The sequence below is a fragment of the Dermochelys coriacea genome, chromosome 6 (genome assembly GCF_009764565.3).
Source record: "Dermochelys coriacea isolate rDerCor1 chromosome 6, rDerCor1.pri.v4, whole genome shotgun sequence".
NCBI lineage: Eukaryota > Metazoa > Chordata > Testudines > Dermochelyidae > Dermochelys > Dermochelys coriacea.
This window is the reverse complement of record NC_050073.1, coordinates 14,107,560-14,119,575: the sequence shown is the minus strand read 5'-3', so window position 1 is coordinate 14,119,575 and position 12,016 is coordinate 14,107,560. Positions and strand designations below refer to the sequence as shown.

General features: G+C 48.6%; 1 protein-coding gene across 2 annotated transcripts in view; it reads right to left on the bottom strand.

Moving 5' to 3' along the window:
• Nucleotides 1-3,199: 3,199 nt before the first annotated feature.
• Nucleotides 3,200-12,016, bottom strand: part of SYT12 (synaptotagmin 12) — a 58,542-nt gene continuing 49,725 nt past the window's right edge. For both annotated transcript variants that reach the window (XM_038407908.2, XM_038407909.2), the window contains 2 exons: nucleotides 10,876-11,009; nucleotides 3,200-7,129 (listed from right to left, as the gene is read on the bottom strand). In XM_038407908.2, the coding sequence (XP_038263836.1) occupies nucleotides 6,956-7,129; nucleotides 10,876-11,009 (308 nt within the window). In that variant the 3' untranslated portion in view covers nucleotides 3,200-6,955. The remainder of the gene's footprint in view (nucleotides 7,130-10,875; nucleotides 11,010-12,016) is intronic.

Sequence of the window (12,016 nt, the reverse complement as noted above, 5' to 3'; positions counted from 1 at the left end):
ACTTGACAATTTGGAAGGACACAGGCTGCTGCTGGGAAACCGTAACTTTGCATTAACCATGCTTTTTAATTAAGATGGACTTTATGGTGTCTGTTTTCAGTGATCCAGGAAGGCCTCTTACAGCCACTTTCCAGAGCAGTTGCTGCAATGTCCTTGAAAAAGCCCTCTGGACTCCTGAGCGGGACGTTGGCCCAACTGAAGTAATTATTAGTATTTGTGTAACAACTGAGCTTTGGGCCCCATTGTGCTAGGTGCTGTACAAACACACTGTCAATCTTTGAGAGCAGGGCCTGTTAGTCACAATCTAAATAGAGGAGCCTGACAATGGCTGAGAGGAAACAGCTGGCATGGAGTGGCAGTGACCTGCTCAGGGTCAGGCAGCGCACATGAGAGGAGAGGTGGGTCAGTGATTAGGGCCTGCTCTGCCACAGACTTTGTGTGTGGCCTTGGGTAAGTCACTTAGGGCTAGAGTCACACAAGCCCTGAGGCATTGCAATGCCTAACGCCTCCAGCCCAGTGGCAGCCTTGCTCTACATTAGGTGCTCGGGCTCCCTATATAATGTATTAGTGTGAGGCACCTAAGGAAGGGATTCTCGGCTGCCAGCCAGCTGCCTAAGCTAGCCAGGCATGCAGAGGAAATGTGGATGGGGTATCCTCAAAGTTATTACAGTGCCTAACACCTGTTGATCTGGCCTTTAGGTGCCTGCCAGGCCAGAGGGAGATGCCTACCACTACTGGGGATGCTCAGCTGTGAACCTGGAGTTAGCGGCTTGAGCTAGGCCAACTGTTTTTCATGAAAAACCCAAGGACAAGTATTCAGAATGCACTCTAAGCACACCTGCAAAAGCCAGCCCCATTGGCAAGGTAGGCAGGCGAACACATGATTTGGGACCCCCTGCTTTGTATCTGCTGGGGCTTTGGCTTGTGCTAGGACTCTGAGCAGCTATTCCCTGTCAGGTGGTGTCAGTGCTTCGGTGGCAGTGTGCATGCCCACCCCGAAACATAGGCACTATGGAGACTTAGGCTCCTATGGGGTTAGGTGGCAGCTAAGCAGTAGTTCTGAGCCCATTCCTGGTGCTTGAAGAGGCAGTTGGAAACCTAAATACCTTTCTGTACTGTCGCTCTCTGGCTGTTCAATGGGGATACTGGCCCTACCTCACAGGGGTGCTATGAACTGCATTAAAGAGTGTGAGGTGATTTGGGGGTTGGGGGAACAAAAGCTAAATTCCATTGGTGGTCAGGCACGTAAGTACCTAAGTGGCAGAGCCAGGGTTAGAAACCAGGTCTCCTAAGGCCCAGTTCGGTGCTCTAACCACTAGACCACACTACTTCCCTACAGACCAGGTTTTACACAAGATGGTGTCTGTGCTGAGACAGGCCAGTTCAGAAGTAATGGGGACAGAAATACAGAGAGGCAGAAGACATGCCTGCCTAATGGGTTGACAAAATATGGTGTGTGTGCATACATTTGCATGGATATGTTCGGAGCTCCTGCCGAGTCTTTCATTGGCCTCTCACGGGATCAAGCCATCTCTTCTCAGCATCCAGTCAGAAGGCAGGACTGAATCTCACTAGTGCCCTATTTGCCCATGTCCCTTCTGTGGCCTCTAACTCAGCTGTTGTGTGTGTATGTCAGGGCAATGCCGGTTTGGGAAGGCTGGTACCAGCACTGCCTGTCACAGCACGTCATTGTAACCCTTTGGACTCACACTAGCCAAAGCCTAAGGGCAGAGAGGGGGAGGCAATGGGATGCAATTCCCAGCAGCAGAGGAACCAGCAAAGCTGGAAGAATTATTTGCTGATTATATGGAAGGGGTTTATAGCCCTCCCTCAGAATGCTGCCATGGCTCAATCAAATGCAGTGTCTGGAGGCTCCAGGGCTGCTGAACTCTCCCAAGGATATTGGTGCAGGGCCCAGTCCACCTGGCAATGAGGTGTCTCCTCAGGGCCACAGAGAGCAAATGAGGGAAGGGCCTAGGTGTTTGCATTAGTGGCGAGAGGTGCTGCTGCTGCTGGCCAGTTAATTAGACCGGGCTGTGCAGCTTAGTAGGAGAGAGCAGGGAAGGAGGAGGGGGTCAGAAGAAAGAGAGGGGATATGTGACAGATAAAAAAAAAGAAGGGAAGGGGAAATGGAGAACAGAGAGACGGAGAAAGGGGGCTGATGGAAAGAGAGAAGGAGGGGCAGGGAAGGAGAGAAGAGAGGCAGATAAAGAAGGGCTTCGGAAACAGAGGGGCAAACAAATGGGCAGAGGAAAGGCCAAGGGAGGACCTGAGAGGCCAAGGGAGGACTAGAGCAGCTATACTTACTGGGACAGATTCTGCTGTCACTAACCCCACTGCAAATCCAGAGACACCCCACTGTCTCTAGCTGAATTGCTCTGGGTTTAGAGAGGCCGTGCAGAGAGCAGACTGTGGCCCATCTTCTGTGGCTGCAGGGCATGGTCCTTGGGACTCCAGAGAGCCCCCACGGCCTCACCTGCCTCCGCACCCAGCACTAAGGTGAGTGTAACAGACGCGCAGCGGCCTTTCCATTTGCTCCTAACTCACGTCTGGCTGGTTTTTAATCAACAGGGATTGCAGCTTCTAATTTTGTATTTTCACCTGGAAGTCACCCCACCCACGCACCTGAATTCCACATGTTGCTAGTCACGTTTGGAACCTTGCCTTCCAATTCCCATTAAATAGCACCGGTGGCTCAGGGAGTGGCTGGGGAGAGATATGGAGCCTTCATGTCTTCGGCATTGCTCCGTAACTGCCTTGGAGGTGAAATCCTTGAACATCTTATGGCTCTTTGGTGGCCCACGTAAAGAGGTTTTTTTGGGGGGGAGGGGTCTCAAACAAGTGTGTGTCATTGAAACACTGCTCAGTGCGTTGTCTCTGTGTCCCTCTCGTCAGGTGGTCGTTCCACAGGTTCTTCCCATGCTGATGAATCCTACATTCAGAATGGTTTTAAAGGGGGACATTCAAACCAAGACGAAAATAATTAAGACTCTGCTCATCTGCAATGCCTTTTATCCACAGTGTGTTACAGACACTAATGAAGTTGGGCTCACAACCTCTCGTGGGAAGGAGATTGTCCCCCTTTTAAGGATGGGGAAACTGAGGTCCCCTGCCTATGTTCATCCTCTCACACAACCCTGCACACTTTACAATCATGGACAGTTTTTAGCTCCAGAGCGCCAAAGAAAACAACTCTGCATGAAGTCATTTGCCAAGTTTCCTCACTGTTTATTTATCTTTCAGCTGGAATGAAGGGCAGGTGCGATACACTGAGGCTGACAGGTCTTTAAAGTGATAACATAACCATTGAAATACATAGCACAGCTATGGCATGATGCTAGATACACTTTTCATAGAACCCCCCGACCCCCCCCCCTGCTGGCATGTTGCTCTACTCTGCTATGATGGAATGCTGACAAAACAATGGCGTGGAGAGAGCAGAATATTAAGCATTCAAAGTACCAATTTTAACTACAGCCATTGTTGCTTTTTTATTTTTTGGTCAGTCCCATAATACCATTAACGTTTTCATTCTTTTTTGGCCGAGCATTATCACAGCCTGCAGCCAAAAGCATTTCGGCCCTGGCCTTGTGCTCCCAAAGGGATCTGATGCTATGGGAAGGACATTTGCAACAGACACATTTTAAGGCCAGAAGGGAGCATTGTGATCATCTTTTCTGGCCTCCTGTATCACACAGCCCACGGGATCTCACCCAGTGAGTTCCGCATTAATAACTTGGTGGCTGGACTCCAGCATAGCTCTTAAAAAGACATCCAGTAATGGTGCAGTCTGAGTGATAGCCCAATACCGTGTATACGCCTGTATCAGAGCCAGGGCTAAAGCCCCTTCTCCTAAGGCTTGGGCCAGAGCCTTAATCATAAGACCATCCTTGCTCTGCTTCCATCATAAAGGGAGCTACAATTGGGACACTAGGCCATGTAAATAAAAAGACTTTTAACCTTTGTCTGAATCAAGACAGGGGGAATATTACACCTGAACCAAAGCCCACTGAAGTCAGCCTTTAATCAGGCCCCGATAGCCAACAAAGTTCAAAGCCAACGTCAATTTTATCCTAACAATTTGTGAAGAACATTTGCGAGCAGGAGGGAAGAGTTTGACACAGGGCCAAGCCCAGAACCCAGTGCTAAGGAACAGGCCTCCCCTCGCCCCATGCCCTTTGACTAGCGATGTGGGAAGCTGCTGGAACTGAAAAGTTAGTCTCATGTTCCCAAAGCTGCAATTGTTGGACTTGACAGACTGCCTCACCGTTTGATTGAGGCATTTGACAAGGGTGATTCACACTGAAAACAAGCATGTTTCTCTAGCAAAGGGGAAGCCCCCTTGCTGGGGAAGTGGCACTGGGTACGCAGTATGCTCTCGCCCAGTGCCTGCTGCCCAATGGCACTGTGTGCCCAGGAAGCTTGGGGTTGCCCTCAAGCAAGTAGATGCTGCTGCATTAGAACCCAGGAAACCTGCAGGGTATTTCAGTGAGGTCCATAAGTTGCCTTGCACCTACACAGGTAAGATGAGGGGAAATGGGGGTTCCCCAGAGCCCACTGATATTTGGGTCTCCCCTCCCATAAGCAATGAGCATGCTCCAGCCCTGGAGGCTAACCATGCATTCTGGAGCAGGGGGAACCCTGCTAATAGCTTCATACCTACCAAGACATGGCAGCACCCAGCAGAGCTGCAGTCTGAGAGACCCCCCACGTCTTGTCTGAATCCTCACTGCGAAGTCTTCCAGGTAGCAAAGAAAATACACGCCATTTCTTTGCTCACCTCTCCTTCTACTAGCTTGGGTGTCCCTCCCCAGCAGGGTACAGGGTGTAGCCTGACCACAACTGCTTTAAAGAAACCATCCCTGGCTGCAATCAGCTGTGCCTGCTTTTAATGGTTCTGCCCAGATGCTGAAGCCAACACCCACCCCCACCCCATGCCATTTGGTTGGACAGAGGTAGAATTAAACAGCTGACTGGTTTTATTTCCCCTCTATTAAGTAATCTCTCCCTTCATTTCCTGGAAAGCCCATCACAACAGAGCACTGATTTTGGTTCTTGACGGCTTTTTCAAGTTCAAAGACGGCAGGAAATGTCTCCTGTAATGGGTTTGCATTCCACCTTCACAGCTTTCAGCAGCAGCTGGTTCTTCTGAAGAGTCTCACTCAGTTTTTACACTGCCCTGAAACAAACACCAATTGTCCCCAAAGAGACTGAACTTTTGCCAATCCCTAAATTCAAAACTGAGAATCAGGCGCCCACCCCAAAAATCACGAGATTGGCTGAAATAACATGACATTTTATACAAATAAAAAAATTGGGGCTCTTTACATTTGCTTGTGGCATTTGAGCCCTGAGGGCTCATGCTTTCAAGCTTTTCTCCATTATCACGAGGGCTAGACACTTCATTGTTTGTTGTTTTTGTTTTAAGTGAGATTAGCAAGTAACTACAGGATTCCAAGTGCTGGGGCTTTACGGAAAACACCAAAAATCATGAGATTTGCGACAACTGTGATAGCTGGAAACACTAGGTTTATTTCACTAGGAGGAGTGGCTGAGTTGAGGCTGGGATTAGCTGGCACGTGCTAAACTTGACCTTTAAGTGGCAACTGAATAAAAACTGAGGTCTACACTGTTGGGTTCCCAGTACGAGACCCTGTGGGCCTGGCTTCCAGAGGTGCTGAGCACCCACAATCTCAGCTGAAGGTCTGCAGAACCTCAGGAGCTCTGGAAATTGGCACCAATGTGTCTCACGTTGGGCTCTGGAATTGGCTGGAAAACAGGAGGGGGGAAAAATAAATCAGTAGTTTTGTAAGTAGACACTTTCCCCACTTTTCTGGTTGGCATTTGAAATTCAAAACATTTCACCCTGTTCCATAGTTGGTCAAAAAAACAGGAGTCACCAACGTTATCAAATTCCACCACCATCTCCATTTTTCCCCAGTCAGATTTTGATGACATTTTAATTGAAATTTGAAGAATTTCAGCCAACCTCAAACATGGAGGCCCCCAAAATCCAAGTGTCCAAGATGCTGAGGGCCCTCAACTTCTACTGACTGCAGAATCGAGCCTTTGAGAGAATGGGCTGTGGAAAAGGCTGGTTTCATTGAAATGGTAAAGTGCAGTATGAGTTCTTCCTAAAGGAACTCTCCTTTAGGTTCATATTATGCATTGAGAAATAGCTTTCTTTTTTAAAAAAGACTGCTCCTTTATTAAAAATGTCAACATTTGTATTCCCTCTGCTCACAGTTTAGCTCAGAATGTCCAGTAATCGGACAAGAAAGATAAGCACCCATTATTTATGAAGCTGCTCACTCTGCCTGAACTCAAGTTTTTAACGGGGAGCCATCCAGAGGAGGAACCAAAGGACGCCTTTTGGAGAGGGCACTATTGTTAGGGCAGCACTGTATTAAAACCATAAATTTCTCTTTGGACCCTGCACTGAAAACACCCAGTGGTTAAATGCCAGCCTGGCCATCATGTAGATGAAAATCCATGTGGCTAAACTCCCCCCAGGCACTGTGTTGACAATCAGTGGGGCTAAGCCCACCGTGGGTGCGAGATCACAAATTTACCCCTAACCCCCTTAAGTCAGTAAACAGACCATGCTCTGCTGTGTAACATTCACTGGAAAATAAAATCACAAACAATTAGGGATAATGGGACTCCCAAGCCGGTGTCACTGGAAAGGAAGTGCTAGGAAGGAAGTGTTTGCCCGGAAACTACTTCTGCGCATAATCACACGAGTTGCTTCTTCTCTCAGGTTTTAGTCCACTGAAGCTTCCTCAAGGATCTGATTCAGTGACTTCCCCTGCTGCTCCTTCTTACTAAATGGAACTTGTGAAGAACATTTAGAAAAATAGTTTATGTCTCACGTACCACTGTCCATTTGCCAAGAATATTTGCTTATGGGAAGTCTAGGCACCATGCAAGATACTCGCAGAGTGTAACTTTGCCCTTAGTTTCGTAGAACTGGGTGCCACATGGACACCGGCTTCCTTAAGGTGGCCAACATCTGGTTCCAGTGCGTGATGCCCATGCCGCTGGCCGATGGGCCAATGATGACATGGCCAATGTTTTCAGCTCTCCCATCTTCGCAACACTCTGCCACCGTCACCCGGAGAGACAGATCCTGGAGGGGCACAGGAAACATTACTTATGTCCCATGGCATTTATTTATTTATTTGTACTGAGGTAGCACCTCGGAGCCCCGGTCACAGGACCTATTGTGCGAGGCACTGTACAAACACAGAACAAAAATAGAGTCCCTGCCCCAAAGAGCCCACTGCAATCTAAGCACAATTTGGTGCCTGATGGTAGTGAAAGGCAAGGGTCAAGTATCATGAGTGAGGTATCCCTGAAAGCACAGAGTCTCCAAAATCTCCTGAGAGTAGGTCCTTATGAGACTTAAGGGGCCAAACTGATAGAAAAGTCCATTGGATTCTAGGGGAGTACAAGCTGGGGAAACTTACGCTAGCACAGGGTGTCTGTGCCATCAATTAGACTCACTCTCACTTCCCGCTTCAGCCCAGACCTAAGAAGGGCTCTGTGTAAGCCCGAAAGCTTGTCTCTCTCACCAACGGAAGTTGGTCCAATAAAGGATATTACCTCCCCCACCTTGTCTCTGGAATATAATAAATAATTCTGCCAACAACACACAAGGTGGAATAGTCTCCCATGGGAGTGCTGGCTCTGTGTAAAAAGCCATAATAAGCCTTATTGTTGCCACTCAAGTCAGCAGATCAGAGTCTGGATACACAGAGGAGGCTGATCTGCTGTGGGACTGGGAACCATGTATACACAGAGCCGTTGCAGAGTGAAAGCCAACTTTAATACTAGTGGCTAGGATAGCTTTGGTTAATGCCTAAGGGGTCAGCATTATGAATAATTAGCACTGGAGAGTGTAACTCAGACCTCAGCCCAAGGAATATTTCCCTTGTGTACTGAGTACACAGCAGCCCCTTTCTCGCATGAGCTGAGCAATGCAATTGGCTCCATGTGAGCCTGCATGCAAAGTGGAGATTACTCTGGTTAGTTTAAAGAAAAGGAGTACTTGTGGCACCTTAGAGACTAACAAATTTATTAGAGCATAAGCTTTCGTGAGCTACAGCTCACTTCATCGGATGCATTTGGTGGAAAAAACAGAGGAGAGATTCCACCAAATGCATCCGATGAAGTGAGCTGTAGCTCACGAAAGCTTATGCTCTAATAAATTTGTTAGTCTCTAAGGTGCCACAAGTACTCCTTTTCTTTTTGCGAATACAGACTAACACGGCTGCTACTCTGAAATCTGGTTAGTTTAGCGACCCAGCCCTGCTTTTCATTACATCCCACACTACTTCCAAAACAGTCAGTGATTACAAACGAATTGCAGAGACGAGTGCATGGCACATTCTCTCACACCCCAGCCAGCTGCCAGGAACATACAGGGGACCTGAAGTCAACAGGATTCTTCCCACAGAGTCTCTTGCTGAGTAGGGCTTGGAGAGAAATGACCCTCCCCTTAAACTCAAGATGGAAACAGCAAGCCCAGCACTACTTCTTCCTACTTAGGGAGCTCCAGCACAAAGCCAGTGCAGTTCTGTTCATGTAGGGGGCTGGGTGGAAGAGAGTTCCAGCTGAATAATATCTGTCAGTGCTGGCTGTCTATTAAATTCCCCTTTGTAGAAATCCTCCTCTAGATCTACAACTGCTTTTCAACCCGGCCAAAACCTGAGAGCAGCCGAGGACCAGCTCATAGTGCATCACGCCGACTGATATCACACAGGGTAGCAGGAACTCAGCACCTTTCAGGATACAGCCGAGAGACTTTCACCCACAAGGAGCCTGATGCTGCTGGGAGGTGCTGAGCATCCTCAGCGCTCGTTGACTTTAACGGGGGCCCTAGAAATGACCCCAGCAGCTCCTCTCTTTGAAAGCCTTGTCATGAAAGATGTGTGTGAATGAAACAGCCTGGATATTGAGTTCTGGAGCAGTTTAGATCTGGAACTATGATGTACAGCTTGGGCCTATCTCTACTTACCATGCAAAATTAGGCTCTGTCCATCAGCACTAGACAGAGCGGGTCAGAAAACGATGGTGTGTATTATATGAACATTTCAAAACAAGCATCTTTAATTTTGCTTGAAACTTTTTGTTAATTGGGTTTTATTTTCCCCTGGTTGTGAAGTTTTAAACAACACATCATTATGGTAGGAAAAATATAACTTGCTTTCACTTTTTTAAAAGTCTTTTACCCCTTGGGGAAAAAAAGGGGAGGAAAAAGTGGGAGCAAGTGGGTTCCTCCCCCACTGGAAATGTTGGTGGTGGTGGGGGGGAAGTCAATAAACAAAACCTTTGGATCAAAATGTAAGTTTTTCATGAGAACTTCTACTTTGGTTGAAAAAAGCATTTTCCACTGAAAAAAAGTTTTGGTGGGAAATTTCCATCCAGTTCTAATCAGCACATTTCTGATTCATGCCTTGGTATTTAGCCAGGTCCCTGATGCTACAGGGGTGTGACACTCAGAGAGGTGGCACTCCCTTTGCCTGCTGAGGCTTCTGCCTGCTGCCTTTGCTCCAGAGCCATGGCCCGCGGAAGACAATTGCCTCCTCAGTCAGTGAGCTATAGACCCAGCTATTCCATTTGTTTGGCGTGGCCTACGTTCATTCAAAAAGCCCATCTCTCCTAAATGTTCAACCACAAATTCCCTTGTTACAGGCTGGAATCGTTTACATGGATGGACGTCAGACTAAGCAGAGGGCAATTTCCTGTATTCCCTTCCCTACATGGAGCTCCAGTCCCAGGTTTGCTTCTTCCCAGTCATCAGGGACTGCATCTCTGCCCATCCATCTTAGGTACTTGTATAGCCCCATCACTGCAGTACCTCCCAATCTTTCATGTACTTAACCTTACAGCACCACTGGGTGGTGGGAAGTGCTATTATTGCCATTTTACAGATGGGGTACTGAAATGGCACAGAGAGACTAAGCGACTTGCCCAAGGTCACATAGAAAATCTGTGGCGGTGCACAGAACTGCACCTGGTTTTCCTGAGCAGCAGCCTAGCCCCTTAACCACTGATCCACCCTTCCTGTCTCCTGAGTCCTTGGACTTATTGAAGCTGATTTTCTGAGATTTCCTCTCCTGGTTGCTTTGAAAAGGCTCAAGTGTGTTTCATCCGCACCTGCAGATTGATACGCTACAGATCTAGCTTTCACTCACTGCTGCTCTAGCCATTATCACTGACACATTCATTTCCCTTCTCTTTGTCCAGTTCTCCTTGATCTCAGTGCTATCACCCTCACGGTGGGAGAAACAGGAGACCCCTGGAGATGTTGTTATGGCAACCATCCCTTAATAGGCTCTTTCTTGTTTCCATGCCACTGAAGAAACCTTCCACCTTATTATCTGTCCTTTGAAGGTGTCTCCTTCAGACACATTTATTAGCCACTGACTTGCTAAATGAAATTACTCTCTGCTTCCAGGCCGTGCAGTGATCCTGGTTAGATCTCAGCCATTGGCCCTCCTGTTTCAGCTGCAGGATTTAATTTTAATGTCTCTGATTTGCACCAGGGAACTCACTGCCCAAATCTCTTCCCTGAAATAAGCAGCAGTCAAACTCTGGGAGATTTCATAAAAGCTGTAAATGTCAGGCTAAGGAGGAGTGAAGATTTACAGCTCAGTCTGCAGTTCTAGTTACATACCCAGGCCCTGGTGTACTGTCATTTCCTTGATGTGGGGGAGGAGGGAAGGTGCAGTCTTGAACGCACCCTGTTGGGTAGACCCAAGAGGCAGGTTTGGGTGGATCTCATGAACAGTATAAAGTTTTCTGGCTTTAAAAAAAAAAAAAAAAAAAAGTTATAACTCTTCAGTCTGCCCTTGACTGGGAAGTTCTCACCTGTAGGACGATTGCGGGCACTGAGAAAATCATGGCCTCGTTAAACACCGGATTTGTCTCGTCTCTCTTCACAGCTGTCTTCTTCTTGCTGATCTTCCTCCTGTCCTGAAGCAAGTACACTTTGACGAAAGGATCTGTTTGGACAATGGGAAGCAAAGGACCATCATTCGGCAACTGTCCTCCACCCATAAGCAGAGACAATGCTGAGTGAGCGCAGGGAGCATTGAACGTCAGGGAAAAGGTGTATATGCACAGTAGCTCAGAGATGACGTGTAACTGGTGATGGGGGGGCCCACAATTTAAAGGTTATGGGGGGACACACGACTTCTCCATGCATTGCCTCTGCAGGGCGAGGGGTGGGAGTGACTGAGGGGCATGGGAAGGAACAGGGAGGAATGACATGTTCCTACCCATTTGCCCTGCCCCCTCTGGCAGCCTTGGCGAGCCCCTCTCTCTCCACCACCTTTGTGCCCCGTGGCCCCACTGCTCCCAGCCAGCCCCACAGCGGCTAGCGCGCTGCATCCTGAACCCCACCCCAGTGCCGACCACGCGCTGCCTCAAGCAGAGAAACCGCAACCAAGTTTAGGAAAGCGTTGACATTGCAAACGCCTGTCCCGGGCCAGTGGACAGCATTTCGGTGCAGGTGGTGCTGGCCCCAGCCTGGAGATGCCGCCCCTGTCCCGGTGAGGTGAGGTGGGCAGGGGCTGGAGGGAGGGGCATGGGGCGCCACAGAGCAGGTGACAGTGTTGGCCACTACTAACAAGGATGGAGCCCAGCTCTCGAAGCGTGGGGGTTGCCGGACTTGAGATAAGCTGACAAGCGGGGCTTCTGGCTGAGGTGAGTCAGGGGATGGAGCCCTTTCATGCAGGGCTGGCATCGCTGCTCGCCTCCCTGGATGTTCATCCCTAGCGGGGGACACCCCACATTTTGAAAATCTCTGAATAGAAGCTGTTGCTAAATGAAAGGCAGATATCGGGGGAGGGGAAGAACGTGACCCCCCCCCCACAAGTTAGCTCTGCATTAGCTCTTTGGGACAGGGACCATCTGTTTGCTCTGTGGTTGTACAGCACCTAGCACAGGAGGTCCTGGTCCATGACTGGGGCTACGAGGCACTACCGCAATAATACATAATGTAACCTGT